This window comes from Argiope bruennichi, chromosome 2 (assembly GCF_947563725.1).
Source record: "Argiope bruennichi chromosome 2, qqArgBrue1.1, whole genome shotgun sequence".
Lineage (NCBI taxonomy): Eukaryota > Metazoa > Arthropoda > Arachnida > Araneae > Araneidae > Argiope > Argiope bruennichi.
In genome coordinates this window covers 136,667,467-136,687,319 of record NC_079152.1, presented here as the reverse complement: position 1 = coordinate 136,687,319, position 19,853 = coordinate 136,667,467, and the positions used below count along the sequence as shown (strand labels likewise).

Genomic DNA, 19,853 nt, shown 5'->3' with positions numbered 1-19,853 from the left:
CTATTATGTCTATTTATGACAAGCATGTGATTGACTCTAACTACATAGGTTAGTTTATTCATGCCCCAGTGATAACATGGAACATATGATGGTTAGATTTATAGTTGATATTGGAAAATAAAAATAGGCAAACCCCACAATGGTTTAAAGATGTCAAAGATATTATCTGACAATTACTTGAGGACAGGAGGAAGGGCACTTTCTCATTTTCAGTTAGAAAGTTAAAATTTAAAAATCAATTAAATTTTAAGGCTTGTATTAAACTTCTGCAGTATACCATTTAAAAGCTAACCAAAATATTATAAAGTTAAATCACATTAGAAATTTTTGTAAACAATAAATATCACTCATTTAAAAATAGTCATTTATTCAATGATAAATAATAATTATAATAAAAACATTGTATGTACAAAAAAATTGGGAAGAAAAAATTTCAACCTTCAGTGTCTACATGACAAACAGAATCAACAAAATTATCAAAAGCCAACATGCTGATTTCGAATTTTTCAAGTTGATTTGTGACATCAAGGACTTGTTCTTGTAGTGTTGGTTGATTAGAAAAGGATGAAAGGGATGGTGCACTTTGGCATTCTTTATAAAAAACATTAAGGTCATCTTCTGAGTCACTGTTTGCAAATGGAGGTTTCTGTAAAATAAAGTGCATTTATTATTAAAAAATTCATAAGTTATAATGAACACAAAATTAAATATTTCAATAACTGCATCATAACAAATTTTGAATCAAATATCAAATTATTAATGAATAATTTTAAAAACTCGTCTAATTACGGATGCATTTTCAAGTGGCAAGCAAATAATTTCTTTTAGAAACAAATTGTACATTTGATCAGTTAAAACAAAACACTTCACAATTCACTCATAACAATCCATTTTTAAATGAAAATATACTTTTACCTCCTTTTTATCTATAGAAGATAAGGTTATACATAAAAAGAACCGAACTTCATCATCGCAATATATCGTCCAGCATACTTCGATGTTTTTTTATATATTGTGATATCATTATTTATTTACAGCTATTATAAGTTATAAATAGCATCGCTTAACATATTGACTGATCAAAATGACTCTAAATAAAAGAAGTTTTAATTTATATAATAAAAATATTCGGGTTTTAAAAAAAAATAGTTAGAAAATAATTGTGTTAAAATCTAAAAAAAAACAAAAAACACTTCAATTTTTTTTTAATTTTTCATTAAAAAAAAAAAGAAAAAAAAAAAAGAAAGAAAGGAAAACGGCATAATAATGCCTTTAACAAGTAAATTTAAGTAATTTTAATAAATAAATTCCAAATCTTATGTTTTGAAAAATTAATTTTGTATATGAATTACATAAATTTTTATATTTATTATTGGCAGATTTAAACTTAAATATGCACTAGAATTTTAAAATTTGTGGAGAAGGAAATAGAGCACTAGTTTATTACATTCAATCTCTTTTTAGATAATGTAATTAGGTAAATTTGATAACATTGTTGAATAAAAATGATTTAAATATTCTTCATTTCACAATTTTAAAAGAATTTGGATTAACTCGCACTTTTATAAATTAGAAACTGACCTATGTTTAAGAAATGTGTTTTGTAACAAACCATTAAATAAGAAAGACACACACAAGCACACACTTACATATGAATTATAAATTTCAAGATAACTTTTCATTCAATAACAGCAATAGTTCAAGATTCAACTATTCATTTCAGTAAAACCTTTTTTTGGTTGACATAACTCATTACTTCTACTTCATCTACTGAGAGTTTATTTTTAAATAAAGAGCAATTTTAGAAGGTTTGAGAAAAATAAGGCTAAAAAAACTAAAAGCAAAAAATAGTAAACAATGCAAAAGTTGGAAAAAAATTATTTTTTAAAAGTTAAAATGTTAATAGAAAAATGCTTTATAAAATGATAAACATCAAAAGTGATTGCAAATCCTCTATTAAAAAAAAAAAACTTGTAAAGAGATAATTAGAATGACATCTTAAAAGTTTGATTGTAAAAAGTTTTTTTTTTTTTTTTTTTTGCAATTTTACATTTTCTCATTTAGCACTTACAGGATTTTTCATTTTAGATTTCAATTCCTTTTCAAACAATTTAAGAATAATAATAATAAAAAAAAAGCAACTAGGCTTATTACATACGAAAGTTAAGAACATTTAATTCTTGATTTTATTTAGCATATTATTCACATTCCTTTCAAATTTGAGAATAAAAATTAATTTATTCTATCATATTTAGCTCTTTAATTGTCTAGTCAAAGAAACAATGAAGAGAATATGAATAATTAAATGCAATTTTCATATATTCTTTTTAAAAAATTCATATAGCTTCCTGCACTATTTATTTAATTATTCACTGGTCAATGGATACATAATAAATGTAAAAAAAATGATATTAATGTTTATCTTATATATATATATATATATATATATATATATATATATATATATATATATATATATATATATATAAGCAAATGCTATAAATAAAGAAAAAAAAAAATTCTGAATTTGAACTTTAGCATCATACTAAAAAGAATTCTTGACAGACTGGCTACAAATCTTTGAATATTTAATTCCAAATCAAGTCAAGACAAAAATTTCCTGAATTTTTCCAAACAAATGTGAAAAATTATTTTAAATATTATGAAATGACTGCAATGCTTATTTATAACGTTTTTTATCTTGGAAATTGCATATCAGACTTATAATTTCTCTATTTTATTACATTTTTAGATCATTAAATAGGTGTAAAATAATCCATAAACTAGGTCAGCTTTAATCTGAGTTAAGCTAGAGTTAAAAAATCAGCTTTAGTGAGGTCTAGAACTTAAAACTTAAACAATATATTAAATACCAACATGCTATACATTAAAAAAAAAAAAAAAAAAAAAAAAAAAATCAAAATTTGGACGCTGCCTTTTGATTTTAACAAAATGTTTTAAATCATGTTACTTTTTAAAATTAATCTTTGTTATTTGCAAAGGAAAACATGGCAGATTTTTTTCTTCTTGTAGCAATGCGTGCAGTCTAGAATTTTTCTATATAACATATGAAAAAAATGTTATATAGAAGATAAACTATTTGCAACTTCAAGCAAATTATTCTTAATTCTTTAATGCTAATTTAGTTAATTTCTGAAAATTGGAAACAATAGATTAGCATGCTGCAAAGAAAAGAAATATATAAGCAAATATTCCTCCATGAGAAATAAATTGAAACTCACATCTATTAACACAAAATCACTGCCATCAGATATGTCACTACATGCAAGTCGTTCACAAATTGCATCATGGTTATTTTTGGCTTCTTGAATTGTAATCAGATTAGAATTCAAATCTCCAATGACATTATCATTATCTATTGATGCATCTTTCTCTTCAATAAGACGACTTCGAGTTGGATGGAGAAAAGTTTTCTGAAGGAAATCTAGCTCAGGAAATGCTTGTTCAGGAGAGTTGCTAGGTAAAGCAAAAGCACCAACACATGGAGTATTTGTTGAGTTTCGAAGCACCTTGCTGCCAAGAAATAAGAATATGAATGTATTTCAGAAGTTACAACAATGTATTTTGCAGTATTTTGTCAATCCTTCATACATTGCAAAAAACTTTTGTTTGGATATTTAAAAAAAGAAAGTTACGAGTATTCTTAACTATTTTGAATTATTCTATACAATTCCAGAAAATTTAACAGAATATGAAAATAATATATATAATAAAAAAAAGAGTAAAAAAAAATAAGATTTAAGAGTTCCATGATAACATAAACTATTCTACACAATGTAATACATTACATATGTAACTACATTTGATTTATTTTCTAGAATATTGGATTCTGTATTATTAAAACAGAGTGCACAGATATTAATTTTTTTTATCTTGCATATTGAAATAGACAATGATGAAAATTAATTAAAAACAAGAACTTCTAAGTCTGTTTTTGAAATAAAATAAATAATAATGGTCTATATTTTTACTGTGAACAAATTTAATCAGAAAAAAAGAAACAGACTAGAGAATATCCACACATCAGTATTCAACTATATAAAAAATATCACTACGAGAAAACGCCACAAATTATTAACTCATTTCCACCAATAAGCATACCATGATAACAAATAGGCTTTAGGGGAAGGAGAAATAGCACCATAATTTACATATTAATGTACATTACAGTATATATTACAGTACAAACTATATCTTATAATTTTTTAGTTATCTTATATATCTTATAGTGAGATACCCAAAAGTAAATAACAGCAAATCTAAATTGTAGATATTATAAAAACTGCACACAACTAAAAATATGACTTTAAAAAAATGACCTTTGACAAAGTATTATTTTGAAATCAGTGCAAGAAACTATTTCCCACGAAATAATTTGTATAACATTAATTAAAGGGAACAAGAATTGTAGAATATATTGTGTATAAACTGAAAATTATTCAAAAATAATTATGATATATCAACAAAATAAAATTTTACAATTTTAAACAAACAATCCAAAAATGAAAAACAGTTAAGTTATGTTCAAAAAGATGGTGACATATATAGGAAAATTTGAACTGAAATGTGTACAGTTACTAATAATAGATTATAAATATTTTTTAATGCAATCAAATTCACTCACTTAATTATATTTTCCCCACAACTTGCTCTTTTAGGACTCATATCTACATTAAAGTAATCACTTTTAACCATGAAAGAATTTTCTTTCTCTGAATTTTGAGGAGTAATTGTCATCTCTGTTTTGGAACGATATGCAACTGATACAGATACTGTTCCAACAGGAGTGTGCACTTCACCGATTTTATTTACATGAGGATTGTTTCCAAGTTGATGAACCTATTTAATAATAATAATAACAATTGTAAATCATATATAAACAAATAAAATAATAATAATACAAGGATGTGTAGAAAAGTTTCCGGCCTAACAAGGAAAATAAAAAAATTCTGTTTAATGATTGCTTTATTTTTCAATGTAGTCTTCTTCCAAAGGTATACACTTCCTCCAGCAGCACGACACACTTGGACCCCTTCCCTGTAACAGCTTTTTTCTAAGATCTCAAAGTAGACCCTCATCGCTGAGATGACTTCTATATCAGAAAGAATTTCCTTCCAGCCAGAAATTTTACAGGTTGGGGAAGAGATTGTAGTCTAAGGAGACCATATCAGGGAAACAGGGTGCATGAGGAAGAATTTCAAACATCAGTTGATGAAGCTTTGCCATAACAATAACAGCCTCATGGACGGGAGCATTGTCATAGTAAAACAGAACTTCTAGGAGAAACCTGATCCTTTTTCTTTGATTTTGGAATGCAATTTATCCAAAAGATTAGCATAATATTCAGCATTCATGGTCCTACCTTTTCTAAGGAAGAGGCTAATAATCTAACAACAGGGGTGTTTGTGGGACCCCAAAAAATCCCCTGAAACTTTTACGGACTTACTACCGGCATTTTGGAGTTTCGAGAAGGGGGGGGGGGGAGAAATGAAAAATTACAATTATGAAGTATTGAATGACCTAATTATAAAAGTTCAATGAATTACTTTTTTTGCAAAATTAATAACCATAAATTTTCAAACATATAAACTACTACATTTTATGCAAATATTTTACATTACCTGAATTAATTCTTTTAAAAAAAATTATCTAATTTCTGCTGTTTTTTTTTAATTTTCTGATGTTTGTGGGCTTGTCTTTCTTTTGTGGTGAACTTCATAATTGCAGGAAGGTTGACTTTTATTTTCCTCATTTACAGTTGAAGAAATTTCCTCGAGAACTGCACATGCAGAGGTAGAAGCAGTTTGCTTTTCTGCTAATGTAGAAGGTTTTTCAGAGACTTTTATAGGTGACTCATCTGAAATACATGTTTTTAAGTCCTCTTGATATGTTTTCCAACTTCTGTTCATATTCAGTAAGAGATCTTTGTGAATTGGATCAGTCATTGGATTTTTTGAGCCATATTTTTCACATGAGGTTTCTTTAGAAGCCATTAAATCATATTTAATAGTCTGCACTGCATCTAGGGAATCAATCTTAAGAGAGGTTCTATAGTCAGTGACAAGTGTATCCATTAAGTTGAATGCACTTTCCACTAATGGGCCATGGAAGCAGCTAAGGCAGGCTTTGACCAATTTAGCCAATGTAGGATACTTATAATCATTTGTGAAATCATCTTTTAAATTAAAAACTTTAGACCAATATTTATCAATTGTACACTTGACTTGATTTCCACTTTCATCAGATATGTAGAGCATTTCTTTGGTGATATCAATATCACTCTGGTATAACCTTATTTCAGCTTCTACTTTTGACTTTTCATTATCACTAAAAATATGGGACATAAAAGATGATAATTTTTCAAAAGCTAATATTGTACTGGTTTTACCTCTTAGCTCTGGATCTAATGCTGTAAAACTAATTAGATATGAATTTTCAAGGGGTAATTTCTGTTTCATATGCTGAAATTTCTAAATGAAATTCTCTTGCGTACATAAATAAAAAAATATTTCAATAAGCGAAACGAAAAATTTACACGTGCATCAATAAATGAAACGAAAATTTTACACAGCGGAGAAAAAAAAGTTCCGAAGCGATCAATGACAAATAGCTAATACGGCGAAAAATCCCCCTTCTCTACTTATTGGCGCCACGCCAGTAGAGATAAGACCTTTGAACCCAGAGTCACGTTATCGCACATCTGGTCGAACGAAGTCTCCCCCTTTTTTTCCTGCCGCGCCTACTTGCCGAAAAGAATCCAGAAGAGAATGTCCGAGAACCGGGGGAATGAGTCATAACTCGCAATAAGGAAAGAACAAAAAAGAAGTTTTTTCCACCTTTTCACGCATTATCACTGCCTTTGGAGAAAGAAAGGAAAAGTTTTCACCACACACACTGACCTTGCGTTTTCTGCTTTAAAAGCCAACAAAATTACCCAGATCAAAATAAATAATTCATTATTATTCCTACTTCCTTTTGAACGACGATCCCCGGAAATTCCGGGGATCAAAGTTCAAAATCCCCGGAATTCCGGGGTTTCCCCGGAGCACAAACACCCCTGTAACAATAAAATTCCTTTATCGTCCCCAAAAACTGTTGCAATAACCTTTCCAATAGATGGCACACTTTTGGCTTTTTTTGGTGCTGATTCGTCCTTCACTATCCACTGTTTTGACTGCTGTTTGGTTTCTGGAGTATAGTGATGGATCCATGTATCATCCATAGTAAGAAATCACTGCAAAATATCAGTGGGGTTTGAATTGTACAGCTCGGATATTGTCATGCACTGCAATTTTTGATCCAAGGTCAGCAAACGTGGCACTCATCTTGCTGACAACTTTCTAGTACCCAAAATATCGATTAAAATATGATATGTTTGTTTTTGGGATATACCAACAGACTCAGCAACCTCCGTCAATTTCAATCAACGAACATTCATAATATTTTTGGGAACTTTTCTACCGATTTCATCTGCAGTGGCTGATTTTGGTCTTCAAGAACGCCAAGTGTAGTATCTAGCTGTTTTTAATATCCATTGAAAATAAGCTTTTAAAAAAATATTTTATCACAACTCGCACTTCAGTTTTCTCCTTACTCGGCTAAAAAGAAAAGAAGACAATTCTAAAACAGCACAGAACAAAAACAATCAAACACAAATCTTAAAATATGCAGGAAGTATTAAACAAAGATGGGTCTTTGAAGTGCTTTGGTCAAAGTAATTGGGAGAGCACCACCTCTAGGTCAGGCTGGAAACTTTTCACCCCACCCTCGCACCTCATCCCCAATATAAAAACCTTAATATACATTTTGCATAAAATAAGTTGTGCTTAAATATAATAATACCAGCAAAATTTTAATTGAAAATAATTAATACATATTAATAAAATCAAAATATTTTGCTCTTGAAACATTTTTAAATTATTAATATGATTAGAGAAAAATAAGTTTATAATTTAAATGACTTTCTAAAATGTCAGAATTTATCATTCTTGTATTGGATTTTTTTTTAATTTTTAGAACAAGATATCTAGCTTTATATAGAAAAATGTTAACATGTTATCAACAATTATAATATAATGAATGCAAAATTTGTAAGTTTATAAAAACAGACGGGGGGGGGGGGGTGGAAATAATGGAATCTAAAAAATTCTCTTTTTCTAGATGGTTTTTTAATTTAATGCATTACAATATCACTCACAGTTCTTTTTTCAGAACTGAGGAGTTTTTATAAATATTAGGAAAAAAACAGAAACAATCATTAGATTCACATAAAGTCATCTAGAGAGACTGAAATAGAAGGGAAACAATAATATTGCTGGCAAAATTCAAAATTTTAATTTTAACATATAACATTTACATTACTCTTTGGATACAAATGTTCTTGATAAATATTCTACATTAAGGTAATTTTCTTCAAGGTTTAATTTGAATTTTTTCTAGCACAAGATCCTCTAACGGTATAAACAGAAACCAAAAACTAAGATCATATATTAAAACTAAAAAGACAAAAAAAAAAAAAAAAAAAAAAAAGCAATAAGTGTTGTAAAGCGAAGCGAAATGTAATCGCCACCAGGCGTGACCTCCGAGAGATACCTCGGAGGTCACACACCAAGCGGCGATGTTGTGACGTCAGCCTGCGAGCTGCGTGATATATTCAGTACGGATTGTGATCTCGCCGTAGCCGTGTGATTTTTATAAGTGTATCTGTGTTTGTGTCGTCCATTTGTCAATAAACATGTGTCTGAAAAACCTTTTGACTTAAGTAGCCCGCATCTGGTAGATGGAAACATATTTTGATTTCTGAAAGATTCTATGTTTAGTTTGGTTTCCGAACAATTAGAAAAATAATCTGATAACAATATTACTAAGACAAATTTTAAAAGACCAGCACAACAAAGGAACTAAATTTTATCAATGCCAATAATATTCAAGTGTATGAAAAAAATTAAAAAGATGACTTCCTCCTAATGAAAAAAAGGTTAAAGCTATTTAAGTGAATATATTTAATCAACTTATTTCGAAGCCTATACTGCCTGTTGTGGAGGTCTATGACGGCTCCACAATTGAGAATGAGAACTAAATTATGCGGTGTAACTATAAGGTTAAACAGTTCTGGCGGGTCATGACCCGCGCAGTTACAAAAAAAGGAGCAACCCTAGAATGGCCGCTTGCCAACTTGGCGCGTTGGTAGCAAAGTACTGAACACTGTCTATTAAAATTTTCTTACCCTTTAACTCCATCTATTATCTATAAGTAACTTAGAAAGTCTGACTCACATTTCAGCAATTATCAATAGATGATTCATGTGAACTCCAATCTTAATGCTCATCAAAATATTTTTAAGCTTCGAATTTTGATAGTCATATAATTAACTCGTACTATTATAAATGCACTATGTATTAAGCCATAAAGTACTATGTATCTCTCTGATTTCTTGTCAGCTCCTATAAAATCTCAACTTTAAATTAAAGTGGGGAATGATTAAACTGCAATAAATATAAAAAGCATTTTTTTTTACTGAAACCAAACATTTTTTTTTAAATTATGAGTACTGAAAACAGAGCCGTTCAGCATTTAAGTCATATGCATTGCAGAATAATTTTTATCATCTATGTAATATCTCAAATTTTTTTTCGGATTTATCATAAAATTCAGTTTTTAGTTTTTCTTCCAAAAACCCTTAAATAATATGAATAACAATATTTATTTTGTTTCGGTCTATAAATATGCTTCAAAAAATTATGAAATTTAAATTTTATACTGTCCTTTGGTCCTAAGAAGATTTCACAGATTAAAATTCCTTAACACTTCAACTTTTAATTAAACAGATAAACATTTTGATCTTCTACTATCAAATACGAGCAATTTATGAAGTTTTGAATCAAATAGTTTAGAAGAAACATTTTCTGAATATTAGGTCAATCAGTCTTGAGAAACTCCAGAAGCTCACTGAGGGATCTTTGAGAAGATCGAGGTAGTGATCTAAAATAGTCCATTTGTATTGAATAGTGGTATTCAAATTTTCATGAATCAGTCAGTTTTAGTGACTAATTTAGTTGATTAAATGCAATACTTTTTATTAAAAATATAGTATCTCAAAAATATTTTGTTAAATATGATTCCCAGAGCAGAGAATCTATAAAAAACTTACAAATTTTTAATTTATAAAAGCATTTATTGCCTCAAGTTACAGAAAATATATTTCATTTAGACCATTTTGATAATTAATTTTTACAAATTAGACGTTGGGTCCTGAAATGAAAGGATATTTTTTAAACCATGTTTGCCTTAAATAAAGCTGATTTATTGAATTAATAATGCAGATATTGTTCAAAAACATTGAATACGTTCTATTGCATTTATTTTTTAGAAAATATGATATTTTATATTTATTTAATATCATAGACACATGCTGAATATTACACTTTTCTTTATTTAATTTCCAGTAGCTGTTAACTTATTTTATTAATTTATAACAACAGGTTGATAAAAGCTAATTGTTTTTTCTCATGCATGCGTAACTTGCTTGTGCTGGTTAAATTTTATTTTTATTTTGTGATAAATAAATTGTTGAAAAATATGATTAAATTATTTTTCAAAATTCAATAAAAATCAAAATTTAATTTATAGGTTAAAATATTAGTATCATTGAAAAGATTATTTTTTGTACTTGAACTTATGTAAAAATAATTTTTGTGCAATAATATTTTCGAAGCTGTAGCGGAAAACACTGAAATTTCGCTTAATTTTATTTAATTAAAAATAAAAATAAATCACACTGAGGTGCATATTCCCGTCCACCAAGGTATACATGTATTAAATTTAGTAGCTGTAGGTCAAATGGTCTGGCCTGTTGAGCGCCAACCCACACACTGAACTTTATTATAAACTAGCCGAATTTGGCGACCAGCTGGCTTGCCAATATTAATGATTACCAAAATTTTAAAATAATATTTTAAGTCACTTGGTTACTTAATAGCTTTTTCTGAAAAATATTTTTAAGCTTCAGATTTTGATAGTTATATAATTCAGTCATACTATTATGTAGGTCTTAAACAGGTCTGTTCATTATACTAATCTCTCTTTAATTTTCTGTCAATGCCCATAAAATTTCAACTTTAAATTAAAGTGGAAATGTTAAACTGCAATCAATATAATTTTTTTTTTTTTTTACTGAAACCAATCATGTCTTTTTTTTAATATGAAAATTAAAAGTAGAGTTATTCAGCATTAAAGTTATATGTGCAATGCAGAATAATTTTCGTAATTTATATAATATCGTAAAGAATTATTCAACCAATCCTAAATTACCTTCAAGAATTATCCAACTCAATTCCTTTGATTCACTGTAAAATTGAGTTTTTAGTTTTACTTTCAAAATATTTAAATGATGTAAATAGAAATATTTTATTTTATTTCAGTCAATAAATGTACTTATGAAAAATTTATGAAGTTTAAATTTTACAGTTCTTTGGTCCCTAAAGATATATATTCTTCAAAATACTCTTGACAGTTCAGCTTTTAAATAAATAAGAGTTTCTATCTTCTGCGATCAAATTTGACCAATTTATGGAGTTTTTATATATAAATAAAACAACAAAATTTTGTTTAATTTTTAATTAATTAAAATTCTAATTAGAAATAAAAAAAAACAGTTCCGAGGTGCACATTCTCTACATCCAAGGTATGCATGTGTCAGATTTGGTAGCTGTAGGTCAAACAGTCTGGCCTGTAAAGTGTCAACACACACACAGACCCACATTGAGCTTTATTATAAGTGTATATATATATATATAGATTATTATATTATATATAAGGTGGTGACCAATACATGTATATCTATTGTACCAGTACTTTTATACTTTCATTTTTTTTTTTTTTTTGTATTTGTCATTATACACGAATACAATTTTATCTGTAGTAAAAAGGTTAAAGAAGATTTCTAAGCAAAATATTTGATTTCAGTATTTGTTTAAATCCATAAAATTAACATAAAAACATTTTTAGAAAAATATACATGAAATGAAAAAAATAGGGAAACAAAAATATCATGTAAAAAGAATCAATGTAAAAAAAAAAAAAAAAATTTGTCTGAAAGTAATTTGTAGATTGATACGAAGTAGCTATTTGTAGAATTCTTGTGAATGATAAGATTTATCTAAAAAATAATTTTCAATAAGCTTAGGGTCAATCTGAAAATTTTATCTATTATGCCTTAAAAAATTTATTGATTTAATAAGTTAAACTTAAAAAAAATATTCTGAATTATTTATTCTAAAGTAAATAATTAATATTTATTTATATATTTTCTTAAAAATCCCCAGTTAAACTATTTTATAGTTTCAAACTTTCAATTTTAAGGCAGAATAGCCTATTGATTTTAAAAGCTGCAGATGTATTAAAATAAGTGACTATTTGTAGAGAAAAGTTAATAAATTAAAATTACTGAATTAAACATTATATTTACACCTTAAAGTATGTTAAATGAAGTGGCAATTATTTAAAATATTTTGTATTAAAATAAAGCTTTTATTTCAGTATTTTCTACCAACAATTTAAAATTTATTAGTAATTTCAAAAAAATCTGATAACAGATTAAGAGTATTTAAATGCAACATTTACACATTCTTTTTAAAAATTTGATAATTTAACCTATATTGCATTTTTAAAACAAATGGGGAAAAATCTTTCATGCTATATTGGTGTTTTATATTATACATGTAATCTTCAACTTAAATGAAATATAACACAAATTACAATAAGAATTTTCTTAACTGAAAATTAAATAATTTTTACCTGAGGTTCGCCAGGATAAATTCTGTACATTATTACATAGGAAGTAGCACTTTGTCCAAGAGAAAGTTTGAAGGCTGGGACAGCTCGTGTTACACAGATAATAGATTTGAGAAGAATAGTTAGATTGCTGAAAATAATTTCTGGAGCAGCAAATCTTTTAAATTTAGGATCCCAATATGTTTTTGAATTGTTTAAACGAAGATTCCATGCCTCTAATATTAGTGTGTCACCTTCAGCAGTTTTTAATAATATTTCAACACAGAGACAGAATTCTTGCAATGGATTTATGTTAGCACATGCTTCTTTGACCTTTTCTTGAATTTCATGATGTTCATCAATCACAATTCCAAACTAAAAAGAATAATAAAATAAAATAAAAATATTAATATATACACTCACACAGATATATATGTGTGTTACATTCGGTCTATTAAAATAGGTATATTTGGCTTAGTAGAGAAGAACATGAGATAATGTATATATTCTGTAAGCATAATAATATGCCTTTTAAATGTTTATGATTCTACCTCCTCTGAAATCATTGTAGATTTTATCTAATTTATAAGACTCAAAGATTCTGAGTAATAATAGAAATCTAATTTAAATTTATTAGTGATAACATAAGGACATTAAACAGATCTGTTCAAATAGGTTTAGACCTCCAATTATTTAGAATTTAGAAAACTACTGGTGACATGGTGAATTTAAAAAAAATTGATAAAAGAAACACACAGAAAAATAAACATCAAATCTATCATGTCAAGCATATGAGATTACCTTTCATCATACAAAATAAATAAATAAAAATTTATGTTTCATATTATGGACAAAAGCCCCTACATCAACCTCCTTAATTCGATAAATTACAAAAAAGAATATAGGACTTTCTTACTTCCTTAGAATGGGAAGATAAGTAATGAAGTTTAAACATTCTCTAATTAGTGTCTTTTTATATATCTTTAGGGATAAGAGCATTCAGCTATTGACTAAAACACAAATGCTTAAAGATCTAGTGATTAAAATACACCCCAGCAAATAAATTATGTCATCTAAATAAACAAATAACTAAAATGCTCAACATACATAAACAGCAGCACATTTGTTTTAAATAGGATATTTACTCAATCATAATTTACAAGCTTAAATGCATATGTTTTAGAGGTCATTCATTTATAAGTAATCCAGAAATTGATCAGATATATATAAATTTGACAAAAAATCATCAAGATTTCATCTTATTGGTAAGGGGTTAAAATAAATAAATAATAATAAAAAGGAATTTTATCAGAATATCAAATATCACATAAATAGAAATTTTTGTACAAACAAAAACTTTAATACTAAACAAATAGATTGCATTTACAGCCAAAAAATTTGGCACACAGTAATTATAATTTTAAAATTAAATGTAGAAATTTTTTAATATTTTGTGTTATTTTGAGCTTTTTTTTATTTCCTTTGCACTTGCTTATGGTAACATTGCTAATTATTGTAGAAAAGACAGACAGTGCATTATCAAAGAGAATAAACAGTCGTTGTTTTAAAGAAATTTATTTAAAAAGTCTCAACAAAATTTAGTTTTCAACTAATTTAGATTTCAATCATCTTTTACTTCAATTTTTAACTAATGTGATTCAAAAATTTAATTAGTATAGAAATATGTACTTAACAAAGTTTTAGTTAATCTTACTGTATAAATTTTAGAGAATTCCCAAGGTCATTACAATGATAAGGTGAATAACATATAATGAGATAATAACACAGAAAAAAATGAATCGTAAGATACCATTTAATTAGAATTACTTACTTGTTTCATATATATATATATATTAGATAATGAAAATTTCAAGTATACTTATATAGATTTAACATTAAAGATATTGGAGATTAATAGATTTAGGAGATTATTGGAGATTTTACTGTTTCAATTGAAGTACATAAAAATTGTATTTTGCTAATACAAATAGATATGTGTTAAAAAAATATCAATGCATTTCAACATTTTTTCAAACTTAATGTTAATGTTTTAACCTTTTTTTTCATTGAATTTCAAATAAGCATTAAATGGTAAAATAAACTGAATAAAATAACATAAAACTTTTGTTTCAGTCATTAATAAGGTAATCTCTATTCACTCTTTTCAACTTATTAAAAGCTAAATCATTTTATAGAATATATCATAAACAAAAAAATATGCCTTACAATGTTATTTCCTGATAATTTATAATCTTTACGATTTCTCTTCTCACCACATCGTGATTGAACAACTGCATGAGGAAACTTTGAAAGGAGAGCTTTAATATATTTTTCTAGAGCTTTTTGATTCCTAGATGAAAATTTTTCAGGTGCCTTTTGTTCCATATTAGGACAATTTATTCAAGAATGCATCACCACAAAATCTGATGATTCCTTTTAACCTATGATTGAGTTACATTCATTGTAATACTCCAATACCTAAATAAAACAATTTCATGATTACTATTCTTCAAAATGTATAATTTAACATTATCAACAAAAATAAAATTACACGTGTTTAAAAAAAAAACTATTAAATAAATTTGTATGGAAAAATTACAACTTGATACCAACCCTATTTATTATTATTTGATAAACACACAAATAACATAACAAAAGAATAAAATTAAAAATATTCTAAATAACTTTTAGAAGTATTACTCAGGGTGCGTAGTGTGCAAAAATTAAGTACTTTCTAAGCACCTTAGCGAAAAAAATTAAGCACTTTTGTACATGCATGAATATATAAACTCAAGAATTTTCTACTCATAGAATTCTTTTGCCTTATAATTAGTCTATTTTGTCATATTATATCATAGTTTTTATAGAAAAGTTTAAAAAAAAAATGTTTTTACAAAATTTAAAATTTTAATTAAAAAACAACTTTCCAAATTTAAATCAATGTTTAGATGTTGAATGCAACCTCATCTTTTATTTAAATTTGCAACGTTATCTTCAGCAATAATTAATACAAAGAAATTCTGAAAATTTCAATTAAGAGCAAATTGAATAGAATCAATATATGTTACAAACATTAAAGATTCAAATAATTGGTAAATTAAAAAGATTTACAAAATTATTTTTACAAGACATAGGGCAAAACAAATTTATGTTAATTATACAAAAAAAAAAAAAAACCCATTACGTATTAGTTCAGAAAACTTAATTTATTAATACTAGATAATGCTGACATATTTTATCAGAATAATTTTAAATTTAAGTTAAATTTAAATTATATATATATATATATAACTTCTACGTCTTAATAATTTTTATTTTTTTATGCATACAATTAAAAAGAAATTTACACATAAAAAGTAACTAACTGTTTCCCTCCCCTAATTTTTAAAATACTCAATTTAAACTTTAACATTAAAATGACAAAAATTTGGCAGTATCATTTTGTATTGATAAATTAAATTAACTAATGCATTCAGCTTTTATTTTAATGTTATTTTTATTAAAAAAAAATAATTACATAAGACATTTAATAGAAATAATAAGCATAGGAACAAGAACACTATTATTACAGCTAATTAGGTAGATAATTAGAGAACCATTATTACTACAGCTAATTTTACATTTTTTAAAAAAATTTCTCATTGACGATTTCAGGGTGTATATCTTATACCCCCCCCCCTATCCTTCGTTGAATGTTGCTGCACTTCGCTACGAGTGAAAAATCCCTTGTTTCATTAGCTCTTGGAGACATTTCTTTAATTTCTACATTATATAGAATATGTGGGTTGCTGAATATATTCAAGGCAAAGTCGATAGCATTAATTTTCTGTGGAGGATAACTTACAACTGCTGTACGCGATACTTTCTGCTTTGTGTTCATTAACAGATTTTTGCGTCAGGTTTCTTTATCGGAACTTAATTCCAAAGACGTACTAGCTATGAATTTGCTTCTTCTGTTCTAAAAAAATGGGTTTACAAAGGAGAGGGGTAAGAATTTATTGATGGAATGTAAGTGGCTAATATTTTTCTGAAGCTTTAAGAGAGGATGAAATTTATTAAAATACTGTAGGAGAAGGTCAGATTTGAAAACTGTTAATTGAAAAAATGCATCTACTACTATCACAGTTAATGTAAGCCATCAAAGTAAATGAAAAGTAACAAGCAGCAACAAAATTCACAGAAGAGTGTCGGAAAATATTGTATAAACACCTTTAAGAAGGTGAAAAAATAAATTATGTGCCACATTATTCCTTAATATTATGTTGGAAAAACATCAAAATTTTAACTTTTAAATTGAATTCCAAGTTAAAGTTTTGTAAAATCCATCCTTAGTGAGCCTCAAACTTCCAAAAAGTAATTGCCCGCTAATTTAAAGTCCCTTATTTCAGTGATGTTTTGTATTAGGCAAATCTTTATATATTGAGAAAGAAAAATTAGTAGAATTAGGAGACATATGTTGTTTTTCAGACAGCAGCATCTACACACAAGTTCCCACTAACTATTTTAATTTGTCAAATAGATTTTAGAGCATTTAAAACTATCAAGGCGGATTTGGAAAGAATCCAGTTAAGCATGAAAACATCTACTTTATGCTCTTTTCTATGTTAAAATACTTTCCAATTAAAAAAAAAATCCATGAATCAAAAATAGATTATTATCTGAAAATAAAAAAAAACGTCTGACCCTAACGAAGTGACAAGTTGAAAAGAGCGACCCCTGACCCTTGCAGAACAAACCACTTTAGGGTTGTCATAGGATAGCCACCGGTCAAGCAATTTGACACCGTACCTTAAACTTTACTTAACCCTAATTGGTTATTTAGAGAGTTCGATATAAGAATTCATTATTTTGAAATTATAATTTAGAATTTAAATTCAACCTAGTTTTACATGTTTATTATTCAAGAATTTGGAAGAAAACTGTTAACTTTTTGAAGTGCTAAATTTAATTAAATATTAAATTAAGTAGAAATTAGCTACAATTTTGCTATATACCTGTAATAACATCAGAGGGAGAGGGGAGAGAAAAAAAAAAGCACCCAAAGTAGGTGTTTTTTTTTTTTTTTGCCATTTTAAAATTTAGAATTTTATCTTTCAATGACATCAATTCCATTAATATACTATTACCTTCAATATTTGAACATTTAATAATTAACTGAATAGATGCAAGAACATTTTTGAAATAAAAAAAAAATTGTTGATATACCATCTCAAAATGGTGGAACTTTTTTTTGTTACATTTTTTTATTTTTGGCAATATATTTTATTAGTTAAAAAAAGTCTAGTTTATTAATTAAAAATAAAATTGTTAACAAAAGAGATTATATGAGTTATAACATTGTTACTTATATATTTATATGCCACTAATAAACTTTTGGGTCAACCACATCCCACTGGTGAACATAGTCAATAGATTAACATGAGATTGTTGCTGATTAATTGATGGTTGCCATTATTTTAGCATGTCCATTAAAAAAATACACACAAAAAAAGTGTTAATTCATAAGTATGTTGAGATTCTATTGAGTGTTAATATTACATAGATTCTTATTTCTCTTATACATGATGCATAGTTATAATTATGCTTACAAATACTGTAGAATAAGTAAAGTTTTTATGTTTTTGTGATAGTTAATTAAGCTAATTTTATTAATAAATTTTTTTTAAAGTTTAGATTTAGCAAAGTTGAGATTTCAACTAGTTAGTTAATAAAACATAAAATGGCACGCTGTACATATTTGTTAGTCTCTTGCATTAATTTTGAAATTGAATGCTCTAATTGTAGTAGGAAAAAAAAATTGCTATGCCATAACAGACAGTAGGTAATTAGATTACAAGTAAAGTTTGGAACAGGACCATGTCAGATAAAATAAATGCATGACTTATAAGTAATGTTGCTAATTTTATATGAGAACATCACTTGCAGGTATACAGAAATAAGAAAATGCAGAAAAATGTTTCTTTCTTACAAGTAATGTGTGTTCATCTCGCTTTTCTTCTATCATAATATTCTAAAAGTATTTAGTTTCAATAATTTAATATTTTCTGAAGTAATATAACAGTTTTGATAGTCATTTAAATAGCTGTACACTGAAACAATGATTCCCAGAAATTTTAACTACCACTTAATGATTATGCACACAAATTAAAAAAATATATATTTATTAGCAAAATTTATGAAGTGTAAGATGTTTTTTTCTCTTTTTAAAATATAATGTAAAATAAAAGTTAAACACATTTTTATTATTGATCTGAGCATGAGTTCACTTAATAATATAAAGTATAATATAATGAGTACTAAATTCGGGAATGTACAAATGAAATATTAGCTAATCTGCAACACCTCAGAAAAAATCAGACAAATAAAACTTGATATATAATTAATAGTTTTTTTTTCTTTTTCCACAAGCATTTTTCTGAATATTGATCCTCTAATCATTAAGTATTCTCCCCACTGGTATTGCAAATGCAAGAGTTGCAGATCAAACAAATTTATTCATTAACTGAATCTTAAAAGAAAGCAAACACGAAATAAATTAAATTTTACTACATGAAGGTATAGTGATGTAGAATTCAATTAATAAACATTAAATATATTACCATAAACACTATAAAAAAACTAAGTAATATACATAATTGTAAAGTTATAAACAATCGTCTGAAAGCATTTTTTAAAAAAATTCGAAAGTGTAATTTCTTTTCCCTCCTGCAATAAATAACTCTGTACTAGTAGCAGAATTATAAAATATACTTGATGTTCACAGAAAAGGTGTTTACATACCAAGCATTGCAAAATACTGAATCTGTATCTTTGAAACACTATTTAAATAGATATAAAAATATTTTAAAACAATTCAATAATTATTTCAAAGGGGGGGAATTCAATACAGCTAGAAAAAAAAATTAATTATAAAACTTTGATGTGAATAAATACGTACATTCCGTAATTGCGAAAATTTTATCGTGATTTGATGCTGCATTTGTTTTGATAAAGGGATTTTCAAAATAAGAAACAGCATGAGGTATGCTCTAAGAAAATTTTAATTGGTTTCATTACTGTCA

At 26.7% G+C, this 19,853-nt stretch overlaps 1 protein-coding gene across 2 annotated transcripts; it reads right to left on the bottom strand.

Annotated features, from left to right (window-relative positions):
• Positions 1–350: 350 nt before the first annotated feature.
• On the bottom strand, positions 351–19,831 carry LOC129989366 (autophagy-related protein 13 homolog). 2 transcript variants are annotated; one of them, XM_056097864.1, is made up of 6 exons: positions 19,730–19,831; positions 15,019–15,270; positions 12,817–13,167; positions 4,646–4,860; positions 3,243–3,534; positions 351–646 (listed from the first exon to the last, which is right to left on the bottom strand). In XM_056097864.1, exons 2-6 carry the CDS (start codon positions 15,175–15,177, stop codon positions 434–436), a joined length of 1,230 nt encoding a protein of 409 aa, XP_055953839.1. In that variant the 5' UTR covers positions 15,178–15,270; positions 19,730–19,831; the 3' UTR covers positions 351–433. The 2 variants fall into 2 exon arrangements, with proteins under 2 accessions (XP_055953839.1, XP_055953847.1); XM_056097872.1 differs by lacking the exon at positions 19,730–19,831 and adding an exon at positions 19,573–19,711.
• Positions 19,832–19,853: the final 22 nt, after the last annotated feature.